This window comes from Microtus oregoni, unplaced genomic scaffold (genome assembly GCF_018167655.1).
Source record: "Microtus oregoni isolate MIOR12 unplaced genomic scaffold, Mior012 000004F_ref0000308, whole genome shotgun sequence".
NCBI classification, from domain to species: domain Eukaryota; kingdom Metazoa; phylum Chordata; class Mammalia; order Rodentia; family Cricetidae; genus Microtus; species Microtus oregoni.
In genome coordinates this window covers 14,732,240-14,750,574 of record NW_024543063.1, presented here as the reverse complement: position 1 = coordinate 14,750,574, position 18,335 = coordinate 14,732,240, and the positions used below count along the sequence as shown (strand labels likewise).

General features: G+C 46.7%; 2 protein-coding genes across 6 annotated transcripts in view; both read left to right on the top strand.

The window, feature by feature from the left end:
- Nucleotides 1–984: 984 nt before the first annotated feature.
- Nucleotides 985–10,936, top strand: Slc23a3 (solute carrier family 23 member 3). Of its 3 annotated transcripts, none has more exons than XM_041650580.1 (12): nucleotides 985–1,535; nucleotides 1,653–1,810; nucleotides 1,901–1,998; nucleotides 2,156–2,229; nucleotides 2,633–2,814; nucleotides 3,149–3,241; nucleotides 3,378–3,380; nucleotides 3,941–3,986; nucleotides 7,050–7,155; nucleotides 7,409–7,573; nucleotides 9,969–10,064; nucleotides 10,483–10,936. In XM_041650580.1, exons 1-12 carry the CDS (start codon nucleotides 1,368–1,370, stop codon nucleotides 10,764–10,766), a joined length of 1,473 nt encoding a protein of 490 aa, XP_041506514.1. In that variant the 5' UTR covers nucleotides 985–1,367; the 3' UTR covers nucleotides 10,767–10,936. The 3 variants fall into 3 exon arrangements, with proteins under 3 accessions (XP_041506514.1, XP_041506513.1, XP_041506512.1); XM_041650579.1 differs by lacking the exon at nucleotides 3,378–3,380 and adding an exon at nucleotides 6,333–6,586 and having other exon boundaries at nucleotides 3,118–3,241; nucleotides 3,872–3,986; XM_041650578.1 differs by lacking the exon at nucleotides 3,378–3,380 and adding an exon at nucleotides 6,333–6,586 and having other exon boundaries at nucleotides 1,901–2,010; nucleotides 2,144–2,229; nucleotides 3,118–3,241; nucleotides 3,872–3,986.
- A 348-nt stretch (nucleotides 10,937–11,284) lies between these two features.
- Nucleotides 11,285–18,335, top strand: part of Nhej1 (non-homologous end joining factor 1) — a 93,771-nt gene continuing 86,720 nt past the window's right edge. The window contains exons 1-3 of one of the 3 annotated variants that reach the window (XM_041650479.1): nucleotides 11,285–11,406; nucleotides 15,897–16,073; nucleotides 16,667–16,894. In XM_041650479.1, coding sequence (XP_041506413.1) covers nucleotides 15,897–16,073; nucleotides 16,667–16,894 — 405 coding nt within the window. In that variant the 5' untranslated portion in view covers nucleotides 11,285–11,406. Of the gene's footprint in view, nucleotides 11,407–11,490; nucleotides 12,083–15,896; nucleotides 16,074–16,666; nucleotides 16,895–18,335 lie in introns of those variants that run through there. The other 2 variants (XM_041650478.1, XM_041650480.1) reach the window with 2 other exon arrangements.

Genomic DNA, 18,335 nt, shown 5'->3' with positions numbered 1-18,335 from the left:
AGTGCTGGGATTAAAGGCGTGCGCCACTGCCACCCGGCTTTTTTTGGGGGGGGGTATAGTCTTTGGGAATGCTACTGGCATTTGTTCAGTTTGAGTGGGATGCTAGACTCCCTAAAGGACTTAAAACCTTTACCATGAAGTTTCTAAGACATCACTGTGCATATAAAATCCTGTTAGCGCCTATTAAAAGTGGAGTTAGCTGCCATTGGAAATTGACTCGTGAGGTTCAGGCTGATATGGAACTTGCTTTCCACTTACATCTGCCTTCAGAGTGTTGGGATACAGTCATATACCACCACACCTAGCCGATTCTAAAGTTATTTTTTAAGTGCAAATGAGACATTTTTGTGCATTTTGGAAAAATCAACCTGAGGACTCAACCCACAAAGAATTAAATGCAACAAAGGGATGCTGGGAGTGGGAGTAAGTCTTCCTCAGTACCAAACGGTCAGCTCTGGAAGTATGAGTAACATACAGACTGAGTAGGTTATAGTTAGTAATACATATGTGTATGTACATATATCCATGTAGTAACAGTGAAAAAAGGGACATGAATTTGAAAAATGAGATGGAGGGCTATATGGGACGGTTTCGAGGGAGGAAAGGGAAGGCAGAAATAATAATCTCAAAAGTAAAAAAAAGCCTCAATTTTTATGGAATTATACTTCCATGTAAAGTAAATGTATACTTTGTTCAATGTTTCACCAAAAGTTTGCTTACTATTTTAGGAAACCAGGTTGCCGATGTCAATACTGCTTATGCCATCTGAATTACCAGTAAATGTCATTGGCTGGCAGGTAGCCATCTCATCCACAGTGACCCTATCTATGGGCATGGGCGGCAGCAGACTGTTCCATTGCCTTCTGGTTTATTTGTGCCCAAGCTTTCACGTTTTGAAATACACATTACTATTAATTACTCTTGCTTTACAGTGAGTGTGTTATATGTAGTGGTCATTGTCCTATGGGATGTGGGCACGTCTTGTTTGGTTGAAGAATGTGTACCTAATAGATGCTGCTGAATGCTGATGGTGAGAGGAGAGTTTGCAAAATCTAATCTCTTGAGGCTATTCTGATAGGTCTCCCCTAACCCTCCATTTCAGAGTCTGGTAAAAGCAGGGGCATGGGTGAAAATTCTTGAGGGAGGGGTCCAGAACTCAGCTGCTAGGTTAATGGCTGATGGAACTTGCTCAAGAGCTGGGCAAAGGTGAAAGAGCCCTGTCCTGCTCCCAAGCCCTTATTTCTCTCTCTCCGCTTCGTTGACACTCCCACCCCCTCCCCGCGACAGTCAGTGCACTCCACCCACACTCTGACCTCTTTCTTTACTCAACTATCCCGCGCAGCCAAGACACAATCCAGCCAGGCAGCATGAGCCGATCACCTTTCCATCCCGTTCCACTCCTAGCTGTGGGCTCGCAGGATGCTCCTGCTCCCGTGCCACCACTGCTGCCCCCTCTCCAGAATCCCTCCTCCCACTCATGGGCCTCTCGGTGTGGGCCTTCCACCTGGGTCCTCAGCTGTCTTCTGGCTCTACAGGTAGGAGGTAGAGGTGCAGAAGTTGGTTGAAATTGGTATTTGGAGGGAGTCAATGAGTCACGAGAAACCTACAGATGGGTATTTCTGAAGCCTGCCCCTCTGCACTCCTCTCTCCAGCATTTCCTGGTTCTGTCATCTCTGCTCTCTGCCTCCCACCTGCTGCTGCTTCACAGCCTTCCCCCAGGGGGGCTCTCATACTCACCTGCTCAGCTACTGGCTTCCAGTTTCTTTTCCTGTGGTGTGTCTACGGTCCTGCAAACTTGGATGGGCAGCAGGTGAGGGGAACTCCTTTGAGAGAGGGAAGAGACAAGGGAACCCTGTTGACTGCCACGTTTCCAAACCTGCTGGGGCTGCCCTTCCTACAGGCTGCCTCTAGTCCAGGCTCCATCCTTAGAGTTCCTTATCCCTGCACTGGTGCTGACAAACCAGAAGCCATCGCTGACTACCAAGACCCCTGGAAACGGTGAGCACAGAGTAAAGATAGGCTAGTGGCAGAAGTATGTGCTGGAGCTTGTCGGGTATTGTAGAGAGAGAGGTCTTGGGGGGTCATACCAGGCATCAGTCCAGGAGAGCGCTGAGTCTCTACTCCATTTATACCTCTCTGTATCCCAAACTTTCAGCCTCCCTCTCACTGCATCTGTGTAGTTTGTCAAGCTGCCATGGCCTGGAGCTCTGGAACACTTCTCTCCGAGAGGTGAGTGCCTGGAAAAAGACAGCAGAAGGACGGGGTGATCCCAGCCTGGAGACACTCTCATTTCCATTGTGCAGACACCGATGCTACCGGGAAGGAAGCAAGGCAGAAGCCTGTCCTTGGAATTTGTTAGAAATCCCAGGTTGGGGCTGGAGAGATGGCTCAGCAGTTAAGAGCACTGACTGCTCTTCCAGAGGACCCGGGTTCCGTTCCCAGCACTCACATAGCAGCTAACAAATGTCTCTAATCCCAGGACCCTCACGCAGGCATACATGTAGGCAAAATACCAATGCCAATGAAATAAAAGTAAATAAATGATTTTAAAAAAAAAGAAATTCCAGACTGAAGTAAACTTGATTGAGTAGAACGTCTTCTACCCATCCTCTCCTCTCCTCTCCTTCATCAGGTGTCAGGGGCAGTGGTGGTATCCGGGCTGCTGCAGGGCACAATAGGACTTCTAGGGTTGCCTGGCCGTGTTTTTCCCTACTGTGGACCACTGGTGCTGGCACCCAGCCTGGTTGTAGCAGGGCTCTCTGCCCACAAGGAGGTGGCCCAGTTCTGTTCTGCTCACTGGGGCCTGGCCTTGCTGTAAGTGAGTCCTAACAGGTGTGGGATGGTACCCAGTGGGTGTGCAGACTTGGGGAGGACAGACAGAGCTTCTGCCTTATTAGATTCCTTAGCCACCTGGGCAGGGATGCAGGTTTTAGATTTGGGATCCAAGCCTTTCCTTTAATTCCCTCGGTCTCTCTGGTATTCATAGTCACATGCTATGGTACCTCAGAGTCCCTCCCTACCCCTCCATGAGCAGCTTCTGTGATACTCTGCTCCCCGGCATTGCCACCCTTCAGGGTTCTGATGCTTCTGACCCACTGAGCTCCTTCTCTTTTCTAGACTCATCCTGCTCATGGTGATCTGTTCTCAGCACTTGGGCTCCTGCCGGGTACCCTTGTGCTCCTGGAGGCCAGCTTCAACTTCTTCAACTCACATTTATATTCCTGTCTTCCGACTCCTTTCGGTACGTGGGGGCTCTGGGCAGATGGAGCGAGAAGGGCCGACTGATGCACATAGCCAGGTGAGGTGGCACACACCGGTGATTCCATACCGGGCAGGGGGAGGGAAAAGGACTCAAGAGTTCAAGTTCTGCTATATAGGAAGTTTCAGCCCAGCCTGAAATACATGGACAATAAACATAAGACATTGCTGCTCTTCTGGAGGACCCCAGTTTGCCTCCCATTACATATGTGGGTGGCTCATGATTGCATGTAACTCCTGCTCCAGAAGCCAAGTCCCTTGTATGGCCTTTAAGCCCGCCCCCAAACATAAATAAAATAGTTGAACCAAGCATGGTGGTGCATGCCTTTAATTCTAGCTCTTGGGAGGCAGAGGCAGGAAGATTTCTGTAAGTTTGAGGCTAGCCTGGTCTACATAGAGAGTTACAGGACAGTCAGGGCTACATAGACCCTATCTCAAAATATAAAATATTTTATGTATGTATGTATATATATATATATATATAATATAAAACCGTCAAAGTGGAAAAAGTGTGTGGGACTGACATGGATTGTTCCTTTGGTCTCCTGCTTCTGAGTTTCAGAAGGTTCTGGGGTAGGAGGGAGCTCTTTTCCATCTCAGTGTTGTCCTTCAGGTGCTTACCCCTGTGGCCTGTGTGTGGATCATCTCTGCCCTTCTGGGTCTGAATGTTATCCCCCTACAGCTGTCTGATCCCACTGAGGCACCATGGTTTTGGCTGCCTCACCCAGGTAGGTTTTCTCCTATGCTCCCATTCTCTTGATCAAATAAAGGTTTCTATTTTTTTGAACTCACAACTTAATAGACTTCAGCCAGGTGAAATAGCACATATCTGTAATTCCAATACTTGGGAAGTGGAGGCAGGAGGATCAGGAATTCAAGGTCATCCACAGCTACATATCAAGTTTGAGGCCAACCTGGGCTTCATGAGACCCTGTCTCCAAAAAAAAAAAAGGTCACATAGTCATATAAAAGATTTAATGGAACTCACCTCTCACTTCTGAATTAAATCTGTATTTTCTTAAAACACAGGTGGAGAAATTGCCCACTTGAGGAGTTGCCCTCCACTTCACTGCAGGTGTATTATTTGGGTCAGTGTCAGGAGACATTATACCATATATACTTACTCTCCTACCATATATACTTACTCTCCATCCCTCTGCTTACTCTTTTTTTTTTTTTTTTTGGTTTTTTGAGACAGGGTTTCTCTGTGGTTTTGGAGCCTGTCCTGGAACTACCTCTTGTAGACCAGGCTGGTCTCGAACTCACAGAGATCCGCCTGCCTCTGCCTCCCGAGTTCTGGGATTAAAGGCGTGCGCCACCACCGCCCGGCTACCCTCTGCTTACTCTTGAGATCGCTGACCAACTAGCAACTTTACATTATCAGCCCCTGTGGACATTTCTGTTGGTAACTGTAGAGTTATTGCCTTGGAGTCAGCATATGTGAAACTTTGTCATTCATGTTTATTTGTCATAATGGTAGGGGTCCGTCAATTTAGAACCTCGTGCATACTCGCATACTCAGCAAGGGCATTACACCGAACTCCACATCAGCCCCCTTCATTAACAGCTTAATAATGGCCTGTTGAGTTTTGACCAGGCCCTCAGCACATGGTAGGCATAGTGATGAATACAGGAGTAATAATGTCTGCTTCATGGAGCTGGCAATATATATATATATATATATATATATATATATATATATATATATATATATTTAAGTAAATCTAAAATTATCATTGTAGTAAATGTACCTAAGTAAAACTAGGATTTGTAGTGAGAGAAAATTTGATACTATTAGAGGGGTTGAGAGAACTGTTTTTTTTTTTGTTATTGTTTTTTGTTTTGTTGTTGTTTAGATTTTTTTCTTTTTAGAAGTGTTCTTTTTAGGTCGTGTGGTGGTGGCACACACCTTTAACCCCAGCACTTAGGAGGCAGAGGCAGGCAGATGGATCTCCGTGAGTGCAAAGCCAGCCTGGTCTACAAGAGCTAGTTCCAGGACAGGCTCCAAAGCTATACAGAGAAACCCTGTTTTGAAAAAAAAAAAGTGTTCTTTTTAAATATATTTTAAATTATTTCTTGACATGTTTCATACATGTATACAATACATCTTGATCATATCCAACCTTTCCTCCCACTGCCTCCAACACATCCCCATCCCATCTTCATGTCCTTCAGAAAAATGATTCACTGAGTCTGATTAGTGCTGCCTGTCTGTGCATGGGTGTGGAGCCATCTGCTGGAGCAAGGGCAACCTACTAGGGTCCACACCTCTGAAGAAAGTTGGCTGCCCCTTCCCCAGCAGCTATCACCTATCTCCTCAGCTGGGGTGAAGCCTCATGAACTTTTACCACACTCCTGCTTCCATGTTTGGATCTCGAATGGCTTGTTCTTGTATAAATCTTGTGCAAGTAGTGGTAGCCGCTGTGAGCTCATGAATGCAATTGTCATGTCATGTCCAGAAGAGAGCATCTCACAGCACTTCTCCCCTTCCCCCAGTTCTTATATCCTCCCCCTTTTCTGAGATAGGATCTCACATAGCCTAAGTTGACCTTGAACTTGCCTTGTAGTCAACGATGGCCTTAAACTCTCTGTACTTTGCGTGTGTTGTAATTACAGGGATGCATCACCACGCTTGAATGTGGTGGGAGAAATAACCCTTGAAGAAGTGAGATGAGATGTAAGAGGTGGGGAGAATGGGCGCTAGTTGGACAGGATACAGGAGACAGTAGGTAAACAGGACTCAGGAGTGTACTAGGTAAACAGCATATGAAAGGGCCCTGTGGTTGCCAGGAACACAGCAAGTCCAGTCCCTAAAACAAAGCTAATGTGTTTGAAGTAAGGTGGAATGTGATAAGGAATGAGACTAGGAACAGAACTGAGAGTCTGAGATCAAGGATTACCCTGTAGATCATAGTGAAGAGAAGGTCTTTAGAGTTCAGTGGTTTTGCCCAACAGTAGTATGCTGAACCACTAGAGAGCATCTGGGATTCTTGTGGTACAGGCATTTAGAGGCAGAGGGATGCTCCAGGCTCGAGTCCATAGATGACTATAGATGACTCCTTCTTCTTCCTCAGGTGAGTGGGATTGGCCCTTATTGACACCCAGGGCCCTGGCTGCAGGCATCTCCATGGCTTTGGCAGCCTCCACCAGTTCCTTGGGTTGCTATGCCCTGTGTGGCCAGCTGTTGCATTTGTCTCCTCCACCACCACATGCCTGCAGTCGAGGGCTGAGCCTGGAGGGGCTGGGCAGTGTGCTGGCAGGGCTGCTGGGGAGCCCCCTGGGCACTGCATCCAGCTTCCCTAACGTAGGCACAGTGAGTCTTTTCCAGGTACGTGGATCTGGGACAGGACTGAGGGGACTGGAGGTACAAGGGCAGGAGCTCATACTGATAGACTGTCAGCTGGGCGAGCTCTCAGTCAGGCAGTTCACTGAGGGAGGTGCCTAGAAGTACAAAATGCTATGCATGTAGAGAAACAGGAAATTGGTGTGTCGGGTGAATTGGGAGCTCTGCCAAGGCTCATTACAGTTGAAGAATGAGTCAGAGAAAGCCCTGCTCTCTTGGGGACTTCATAAAAAGGAAGTATATAGCATAGTTTGAGGGTAGTAAACACTGTCCTGAAAGCAGTGGTGTATGGACTGAGCAAAGGTGGTACCTTTGGGTAGAGTGGCTGGGATGCTTAGGAGGGTCACATTTAAGCTGGGATATGAAAGCTGAAATGAAGTGGGCCAAGCAAACACCTGGTACAGTCTAAGGAGTCGGCTGTGTTCTCTAGTGTCTCTTCTTTATGCAGACTGGTTCGCGGCAAGTAGCCCACCTGGTGGGGCTATTCTGCGTGGGTCTTGGGCTCTCCCCAAGGCTGGCTCAGTTATTCATCAACATCCCACTGCCCGTGCTTGGTAAGTGAATAGATGTGAAGAGAGGTATTAGAATACTATTTGGCCCAACCAGCTGGCTAAGCTGTGCCCTTTCTTTCTAAATAGCTTCTCTGAATGGATATGGACATATGCTCTTGTTTTCTCAGCCCAACTGAGTTTCTTGATGAATCACAAACAAGCCTAATGGTTATTTTTCCCCATTACAACCTGCCTACCCTACAAACCCTGAGCTTTGTCCTCTTCCTACCACTGTGTTTTCTTCTGTATGAGGTAGGTGGGGTACTGGGAGTGACCCAGGCTGTAGTTCTGTCTGCTGGCTTCTCCAGCTTCCACCTGGCTGACATTGACTCTGGGCGAAATGTCTTCATCGTGGGCTTCTCCATCTTTATGGCCTTGCTTCTGCCAAGGTGGCTCTGGGAAGCCCCAGAGTTCAACACAGGTAGGTGGGGTGGAGAAGAAAAAAGGAGTGGGATTGAGGCTTTAGATCAGTGGTTCTCATCCTGTAGGTCATGACTCCTTTGGGGGTCAAATGACCCCTAATGACCATAGTGGTTGCCTAAGACCACCAGAAAGCACAGATATTTGCCGGGCAGTGGTGGCACTCGCCTTTAATCCCAGCACCTGGGAAGCAGAGGCAGGCAGATTTCTGTGAGTTTGAGGCCAGCCTGGTCTACAAGAGCCTACAAGAACTAGTTCCAGGACAGGCTCCAAAGCCACAGAGAAACCTTGTCTCAAAAAAACAAACAAACAAACAAGGAAATAAGATTTATGTTGGGGGTCAGCACAACATGAAGAACTGTATTAAAGGGTCACAGCATTAGGAAGGTTGGAGCCACTGCTTTAGGCTCTCTGAATTCTTGTTCTCACAATGAGATTTTGCATGTACTTCATCCATTTATTTAACAAACGTTTATTGAGCACTATGCTCCTGCTTTTGTGCTCTGGGGGAGGGGGAGGCTTATTCCAGGCCACAGTCTATCCTGGAGGGAAGCCATGGCAGGAACTCAAGGCAAAATCTTTAAGGCAGGTCTGCTTGCTAATCTACACAGTGTTACCTCCAAACAAGGAACTCACTTCACAGCCAGTACCATGGAGGATGCTGTCTTATGCTCAGCTAACTTCTTATACAGTCCAAGACCACCTGTCTAGGGATGGTACTGCCTATGGTGGGCCAGGCCTTACTAAACTAGTCACCAATCAAAACAATTCCCCCACAGACTTCCTCACAAACCAATCTAATCTAGGCAATTCCTCAGTTGGGACTCTCTTCTCAGGTAACTCTAGGCAGTGACAAGTTGACAGTTCAGGCTGGCCAGTTACAAAACTCCTCCCCTCAAACAAATTTTTTTAAAGAAAGCTAACTAGGTCAAGACACAAAAGTGCTTCTGGATGGTACAGTGGTATGAAGGAGGGGATTTGTTCAGGAACATGACAAGGAGGTTAAGACAAGAGCCGTGAGGAGGGCATGGCAGACCATGCCTTAAACCCCGGCTTGTGGGACCTCTGCGAGTTTGAGGCCAGTAGTCTGCACAGTGAGTTCCACGCCAGTCAGGGGTACACAGAGTGGCCCAGAGAAAAACAAAAGCAAAGGACCCATGGCACTCAATGACAAGAGTAGCTTCTGACTGAGGTGATTCAGTAGAACCAATTGGTCTTTGAGGATGGAAAAACTTAAACCTATTTGGCAAAGGCCATTTCTCTGTGTGAGAGACAGGGTCTCCTTTTGGAAACTTGTCTGGCTTCAAACTCTTGGCAATCCTCCTGCTTCAGACTCCCAAGTGACAAGATTATGATGTCAACCACAGGGACAGCTGATAAGGTCATTCTTGGTCACATTTCCACCATCCACAAAGATAAAGGATAGGATTATGGGACAGAAGTAGCGTATCCTGGTATCCTGAGAGCCACAAACAGCGTGGGTTATCCAGAGCCGTGGTTTTCAAGTTTTGTTCCATGTGGAAGATTTAGCCATGTCTGGAGACTTTTTTTTTCAGATGTTACAAAATTGGAGAAAGAGGATTTTTTTGTTTGTTTGTTCGCTTGTTTTGAGACAGGGTTTTTTTGAGTAACCACCCAGATGTCTTGGAACTTGATTTGTAGACCAGACTGGCCTTGAACTCAGAGTCTTCTTGCCTCTGCCTCCTGAGTGCTGGAATTAAAGGCATGCACCACCACATTCAGTGAGAAAAGGGATTGTTACGGGCATTCGGTGCTTAGAGAGGTTGGTAGACATCCTTTAGTGGACTGGACAGCTGCTCATAGCAAAATTACCCGGCCCAAAGTGTTGTAGGACTGAAGTGTTGAGGCTCAGGCTAGAGCACCAAAGGTCAGAAGCACCAAAGGTCAGAAGTGGAAGAGACAGGGCTTTTTAATACCAAACTGTCCAGAGAAAGGGAGCCTTGAACATCAGGAATCCAGAGGGTATGTGGGTGCTTAGAAAATATGGTGTTGTCGGGTGGTGGTGGCGCATCCCTTTAATCCCAGCACTCAGGAGGCAGAGGCAGGCAGATCTCTGTGAGTTCGAGGTCAGCCTGGTCTACAAGAACTAGTTCCAGGACAGGCTCCACAACTACAGCGAAACCCTGTCTCGAAACAACAAGAACAACAACAAAAACAAACAAAAGCAAAAAAAGAAAACACAGTGTTAAGAGGGATCCTCTGGGAAGGGCCTGAGTGTGGGAAAGGGAGTTTGTAGCGGGACACACTGTAGTGGGATGGAATGATGGCTTAGTGAAAACTGTCCCTGGTCCAAGACTTAATTTAGGTCTGAAAGGGAAGACACATTGCCTTGGACAGTATCAGTTACCTTCCTGCCTGGCCCCAATCCTTTGTAGGCTGGAGCCCCTTGGATATGTTCCTTCGTTCTTTGCTGGCAGAACCCATTTTTCTAGCGGGTCTTTTGGGCTTTCTTCTAGAAAACACCATTTCTGGTAAGTTGGGACCAGGGTTGGGTAATGACCAGCCCAGCCCCTCCTTTTACTTATTTTTTCCGAGACAAGCTTTCTCTGAATAACAGCCCTAGCTGTCCTGGAACTCACTCTGTAGACCAGACCAGCCTCAACTTCACAGAGACCCACCTGTCTCTGCCTCCCGAGTGCTAGGATTAAAGTTGTGTGCCACCATGCCTGGCTTACTTATTTTTAAAGATTTATTTTCATTTTAAATTATGTGTATGTCTGTGCATCTGTGGATATATGCATACGAATGCACATCCTCCCAGATGCAGAGATACAGTTGTAAGCCGTCTGATATCGGAGCTGGGACTCGAACTTGGGTCCTCTGTAAGAACAGTAACCAGCTCTTAACAGCTGAGCTATCCCTCCAGCCTGACCAAACCCTCTTTTGCAGGTACACGGATTGAGCGAGGCCTAGGTCAACGGCTGCCAACTTCTTTCACTGCCCAAGAAACTCAGAAGTCCAGGGAGAGGGCTGCTCAAGAGTATGGGCTTCCGTTACCCATCACAAACCTGTGTTCCCACATCCCACAGCCTCTCCATTGCCTCTGTCCAATGCCTGAAGACTCTGAGGATGAGGAAGGAGGGCCCTCTAAAACAGGAGAGATGGCCGACTTGTTGCCTAACTCTGAGGAGTCATGCCCTGCAGCTAGCAGAGAAGCGGTTAGGTCCCAGTAATTACCTTGAGCACCGTTTTTGTCTTCATCAGTCTAGCAGTAACTCCCAGTTTGCTGGAGTCTCACCTGCGAGGCAATACTTTCTCCCAGTGAGAAGGTGTTTGTGGCCCTTCTAGATGCGCCCTTTCCCAATAGAATGGGATGCCTTTCCTTCTCTTAGGCTAACGTGTTCAGAAGCAGGGGCCATGGGTTTAATGGGTCATTAAGCAAATGAGATTTTTTTTTTTTTGCCTGTGAACTGCCAATGCCACTTGAATGTACTAGCATTCAATTATATTGAGTGATTCCCACGACCAAGGTCCTGCACCTGCAGTTATGAATATGACAGGGTCCCTGCATTTAAGATTTAAATTAGTAACTAAAATGTGCAGCAGGAGATAGTCTATAATAAAGATGTAAATAATGAAGAAGGGGCAAGGAGGAAGTAATATTTCGTTTCGACTGGAAAGGAATTAGGAAAGCTGCAGAGCTGAGGTTTCGGGTCCCCGCCCGCCACAGGTCTTGGCTCCGCCCCATATCCCAAGACTCCGCCTTCTCGAGTGTGTGTGTGTGGGGGGGGTGGCCTCTACCCTAGGCCTTTCAGTTTGCGCACGAGGGCAGGCCCGCCGTGAGGAGGGTGGGAGCTCCCGCAGCCGTTGACGGTAGGTGGGGTCGGTTTCGAGTCGGCGCCGAGATCTGGGTCCGGCCAGACGCCGAAAAGCCGAGAGGAACTTTCACGGTGACCCCCTACCCGGGTGCTTTTTCCCAGAAGGGAGCGCGCGCAGACCGGGCTTTGGGGCAGGCCTCCAGGAGTGGGCGGTCCTGCGCGTGCGCAGTCCGTCTTCGGCCTCAGTCTTCGCGTGTGGCGAATGAGGCTCCTCCTTAGCTGGACTGTATTTCGGCCCTACCCCTTTTGGGGTCCTGAGCCGTAACTGCGTGCAGCCGGTGCTTTAAAAATGAGAGACGGGCGAACGAAGGCCCTGCGGGAGTGGTGGATGGACGCCGGAGGGCGCTCCCGGGGAGGCCTCTGGCTGCAGGGCCTAGGTTTGCCCTCTTTGGTGACACAGGGCGTGTCCCCACCGGCTCGTCTGTTGGGGCTTGCTGCCCTCTGCAGGGTGTTGTAGGAACTATCATGAGAAGACTCCAAGGCCGAGTGACAGAACTTGGGGCAACTTCACTTTCTTACTCTTGAAAGACAACCCGATGAAGTTGGTTAACGTGGTCTTTGAAGACCAACTTGTGCTGGGGAAAGTAAAACCCAGAGGACTTAGATTCCTTCTCCCTCCAAGCTGGCGACGATCTCAGGCTCCAATTCGTTCTACCATTGAGAGGCTCTTGGTATGTTGCTTTCCAAATCAAGATCCTCCTGCCTCAGCTTCCTGTGTGCTAGGATCACAGGCATGCCTCCTCATGCCTGATTCACCGAGTTACGCTTACCTCAGTCTAGGCTGAGTGGTAGGAGCAGCCAGCCTGGGTCTGGTGCTGAATGTTTTACACATTTTTATAGGGCCAGCTGTCCCTGACCACATTAAACAACTTCCTTTCCATTCAGACAAAACATCAACTTGTGGGTTTTGACCTTCGAGACTTAAGGAAGGACCAGTTAGGACAATAAACTCAATTTTGGTGACTTTTAGAGTGCATACCAGGATGTGCCTATAAGGGAAATTAGAGGGTTTGGCAACTTCATTTGTCTTTCTAATCTTTTCCAATGTCAACTCTTGCCCAGCGAAGACTCTTTAATCATTTCGAGACCAGCCTTCCCTGTTGGAACAGCATGTGATGGAAATGCCCATCTCTGCCCAAACGGTTTCAAGGCTGCTGGAATAACCACCATCTAGGCAGTCCTGTGTCACTCGAAATGGCCATATGCTTTTGAGAACTGTTATTAGGCCATCTCATCACTGTGCAGATATCACACAGTGCACATACTTGAACCGAGATGGCAGTAATGCCACTAGGTCTGTATGAAGTCCTTCTGATTATATACATTTATATACCACTAGTTAGTTACAGTCTAAATTAAGGATTGCCATGAGACAGCTTTGAAACCCAGGAAGATGATGGCTTAGACTGGGTTAGAAATGACAATCAGATTTAAACAGGAATTTCATTATTTTTTTTGTAGTTTAAGTTTTCACCTCCTGGCACTTCCCTTCATTTTGTATTTATAGATAAAAATAATGAAGGAAGTTACCTTATCTCCACAGGAAAAATCAGTTCTGTCAGACAGACTTAGTTATTACAAATTTAACTAGTTTGAGGATACAACATTTTGTCAATGATTTTATTTTTATGTGCATTGGTATTTTTCCTGCATGTATGTCTGTGTGAGGATGTCAGATCACTGGGAGCTGGATTAGACAGTTGTGAGCTGCCTTGTGGGTCCTGGGAATCGAACCCCGGACCTCTGGAAGATCAGCCAGTGCTCTTAACCACTGGACCATCTCGCCAGACCACAGCATCCTTTATTGGGGTAGAAATGTTGGTCTCTAAGAGTTCCAAGCTCTGCAGAAGGCATGCTGGTGATGTGGGGTTGTGCCCAGTTAGTGAGGTGGGACTGTCATTTACTCTGTGGTGTGAAGTATGCTGCCTGCTCTTTTGCTGAAAGGGACTGGAACATTTCTCATGCTCCTTCTAACCCTTGGTGTGCCACTGTGTGTCTGTTACGACGCTGTCATTACTGTCGGCTCGTTACTAATGTGTTGGCGGTTGTGGGCATCTATAACGCACGTACACACGAATTTTCCATAACTGTAGAGGATTAACTTGAACAGACTCTGAGTAAGGGTTTCTATTATACACAAGGGAAAGTATGATCAAAGTACATTATATATGTATGAAATTGTGAGAGGATAACCAAATTAAAAGTTCAAAATGAACCCCTGTTTTAGGGATTTTTTTTTTAAATTGGGACAGGGTTGCCTGTAGTCCAGGCTGGCCTTGAACTCACTATGGAGGTTGAACTTTTGTTTGTTTGAAAATTTTAAAATTTCATTTACTTTTTAATTTTATTTATTCATTTCATATTCTCTTATCTGGGGTAAGGATGTATGTACATGTGTGCGTCACATGTACATGTAGAAGTCACAAGACAATCTCGGAGGTGGTCCTCAGGCACCTCCTACTGTTTGTGTGAGATAGAGTCTCAGCCTAGAGCTTTGGTAAGTAGGCCTGGGTGTAGCTGCCCCCTTCTTGGCTTCTCCTGGGACTACAGGTGCATACCACCCCACCAGGCTTTTCTGTAGGCAAGCGCTGCACCTGTAGAGTCCCCAGCCCAACCTTGGCCCTCTCACCTCCTTCTCCCCAGTACTGGGATTATAGGTGCATATCACCAAGTCTGCTTTAGGATTTTATGTTTGCTTCCAGATTTCATGTGTTTCGTATTCTTTTTTTCTTTTTTTTATTATTAAAATTATAGCATGGGTGGTGGTGGCACATGCTTTTAATCCAGCATTCGGGAGGTAGAGGCAGGCAAATCTCTGAGTTCAAGGCCAGTCTGGTTTACAAGGTGAATTCAAGGACAGCAGGGCTAAGCGGAGAAACTTTGTCTTGAAAAACAAAACAAAGGAAATATAGCACTTATTGCTGCACATGTGAAGGTCATTCTCTTCTCCACCACGGATATCCTAGGAATCCAGCCCAGCTCATCAGGCTTGCCACAAGTGCCCTTTGCTACCGACCCATACTTTGCGTTTAGCAACCAAATAATTTAATTTAAGTGTCCTGACCCTCACATTTAGGACTTAAGTTTTATTTATTTAGCATTTTGAGACAGGGATCCTCTGTGTAGCCTTGGCTGCCTAGAACTCACTATAGACCGTGCTGGCACCGCACTTGGGGAGCCACCTGCCTCTGTCTCCCAGGTGCTATAATTAGAGGCGCGTTCCACCACCACCCTGACAAATTTTTTTTAAGACAAGAATCATTCTTTTCCTTTTAAAAGTTCTGGGAAAGATAGCATTGACATATATGGGATTTAAGTAAAGATTCAATAGGATTGGCTTGGGTTCCCATATTCAATGCACCAATATGCTGAATTAACACTATGGAAGAAAGAGATCTGCCCTTTCCTCCCCTTTCCTTCTTTTTCTTCCTTTTTTTCTGCTTTTATATCAAGGTGCATCTGACTCATGTGTCCCCAGCCAGTCTGAGGATCCTGAACTCCCAGGCTCCATCTCTAAGTTCTGGGATTACAGGCATGCACCACCATACCTGGTAAATACATGTTTTCTGTTCTTTAGGAACTTAACGTAAGAAATAATCCGATTTTTAAAAAAAATATTTATTTATTACAATATTCTGTCTGTGTGTATGCCTGCAGGCCAGAAAAGGGCATCAGACCTCATTACAGACGGTTGTGAGCCACCATGTGGTTGCTGGGAATTGAACTCGGGACCTTTGGAAGAGCAGGCAATGCTCTTAACCTCTGAGCCATCTCTCCAGCCCCCAATCCGATTTTTTTTTAATTTGGTTTTTTGAGACAGGGTTTTTCTGTGCAGTCTTGGCTGTCCTGGAACTCGCTCTGTAGACCAGGCTGGCCGAGTGCTGGGATTAAAGGTGTGTACACCACCAGCCATCAATATTCTGATCTTTAAAAAAGTTTTTGTTTTTAGAGACAGGGTTTCTCTGTGGCTTTGGAGCCTGTCCTGGAACTAGCTCTGCAGACCAGGCTGGTCTCGAACTCACAGAGATCCGCCTGCCTCTGCCTCCCGAGTGCTGGGATTAAAGGCGTGCGCCACCACCGCCAGGCTTGTTTTTATTTTCTGTGTGTGAGTGTTTTTCTCCTGCATGCATAGATACTAGATGTGCAGTACCTGAGGAGGCCAGAAGAGGGCCTCAGATCCCCTGGAACTGGAGTTACAGATGGTTGTGAACTGCCATGTGGGTGCTGGAAATTCAACCCTAATCCTCTGGAAAAGCGATCAGTGTTCTTAACCTCTGTGCCATCTCTCCAGCCCCAGATTCTAAACTAATTTTAGGTCAGGTGTGAAGGGGTAGTTAAGCTGGCCATGTAAAGCAAGAGTTGTGCTTTTATGTCTGTTTTCCTGGGGAGGGTTTTCACACGATTCCAGTTGCCATGGAATCGTGAGTGGTCCTCTCGGGGGCTGAATATCCTGGAGCCCTGTGCTAAATTAGGACTTTCCTGCAGATGGAAGAACTAGAGCAAGGCCTGTTGATGCAGCCATGGGCATGGCTACAACTCGGTGAGAACTCACTCTTGGCCAAGGCGTTTATCACCAAGCAGGGTTATGCCTTGCTGATTTCGGATCTTCAACAGGTGTGGCATGAACAGGTGGATGCTTTGGTGGTCAGCCAGCGAGCCAAGGTAAGATAGAAGTGTGAAGAGAAGGATCACTGTGGTGTGGTGTGCTGGCCAGAGGACATTAACATCCGTCAAACTATCTGTCTATACATTGGCAAGGAAGGCTGGATTGGTTTGAGGCAATTATAGACTGAACATCTCTATCCTAAAGATGCAAAAATCTGAAATGCTCTTAAATATGAGCTTTTCACATCCTCTGTACTCAAGCACTCAAAAAGTTTTAGATTTCAGATTTTGGATTTTGGTGTCAGAGTTGTGTAACTAATAAAAATTTATGCATAGATTCCAAAATCCAAGAAATTCAGAAATCTGAAACATTTGGGGGGGGGGCGAGAGGTTCATTTTGCATGAACAATAATACATATTCTCATCTATATTACATGATGTATTTACTATAGTAAATTCAGTAAGTTGATCTTGCCCAGGACAGAACCGTGGAGCAAGCTAGGTGATCTTTGCGACTCTTTTTCTTGTCTTCATTCTGCGGCAGTTCTTCCCCTTTGCTTCTCCTTCCTCTCCTGCCCGTTGTCTTCCTGAATTCCCCTTTGCTCTTGCCTTTAAGGAGTTTCTTTACCGCCCTCCCTCTATCTCTCTAGGAGCTGAACAAGCGCCTAACTGCTCCCCCGTCTGCTTTCCTCCATCATCTGGAAGAACTGCTTCTCCCACTGTTTAAAGATTCTGCTCAGCAGGACGCCGCTCACCCCAGCAAAGCTGCTTTCTCCTGTGATCGAGTAGCAGAGACCCTGATTCTCCGGGTGCGAAGTGAGCTGTCTGGTCTCCCCTTCAACTGGCATTTCCACTGTACTGCAGCTAGTTCTTCACAGGTAAGTGCAATTTAGATATGGGTGCAGATGGGGATCCCAGCCACTTCAGATAAAGATCTGGGTGCCCTGATAGTTCCTGGGATTATTTTTTTTTCTTTTTTCTTTTCTTTTTTCAAGACATGGTTTCTCTTTGTAGCCTTGGCTGTCTTGGAACTCGCTCTGTGGACCAGGCTGGCCTTGAACTCACAGAGATCTGTCTCTGCCTTCTGAGTGCTGGGATTGAAGACTCTACCACCACTGCCCAGCTGAAATGCTTTTCTAATAAGGGGAAAAAAATCTCCCTGACTAGACCAGAGGCTATGGGGATTTTTGACTGGTATAGTCTTGCCTTGCAAAAGGAGCAGGGTTTGGATCTTCACATTTTATTTGGTGACTTCATCCAATATTATTATTTTAATGACAGGGTCTCATGTATGCTAGGCTATTCTAGGATGACGTCATTCTTTCACCTGTGTGTTAGAAGTACACCACCATGCTCAGATTATGCAGTACTGAGGGGTCGAGCCAGGGCTTTGTGCTGGGCCAGCACTCTACCAATTGAGAGTTTTTCTTGATTTTATTTTATTTTTTATTATTTTTTATTTTATTTTATTTTATTTTTTTTTGAGATAGGGTCTCACTGTAACCCTGGCTGGTCTGGATCCCACAGAGATCTACCCGTCCCTGCCTGATACCATGCCCACTTTTCTTGATTTTTTTTTTCTTTTGAGAGTCTCATTATGCAACCTTAGCTGCCCGAAATCACTGTATAATCCAGGCTTGCCTTGAGCTTGAAGCAATCCTCCTGCCTCAGCTTCCAAAGCTTGGGATTCACCATACCTGGCTTAAAGCAGAGGCTTTAATAGTTCCAAGCTGTGATTCAGCAAGACCACTTGGCTAACAGAGTGCGGTGTGACACTTCCCTGAGCTTTTTTTCCTCCTTTTTTCCTTATGCTTTTCTTACAAGATAGATATTATTATTTCCATTTTTTTCAGAACAGGAAACCAAGATTGAAAGCCCAAAGCCATCCAGCTTATTCATGACTGAGCTGGAAATCGAACTCTGCATTAATCCAGTCAACCTCAAAGCCCTTTTTCACAGACCGGGAGGATCATGCCTTTCTCTTGCTTGTAGCTTTACTGCCCCAAGAAATTTTATTAGTAAATTTAAGAACAAGTAAATTTAAGAACTAGTAAAAAGAACTAGTAAATTTAAGAACAAGTTTTCATGCTGGGCGGTGGTGGTGCATGTCTTTAATCCCAGCACTTGGGAGGCACTGTGAGTTCGAGGCCAGCCTGGTCTACAAGAGCTAGTTTCAGGACAGGCTCCAAAGCTACAGAGAAACCCTGTCTCAAAGATAGAGTTTCAGCCAGGTGTGGTGGCATATGCCTTTAATCCCAGCCTGATCTATGTAGCATGTTCCAGGACAGCCAGAGCTACATAATAGAGAGATCCTGTTTC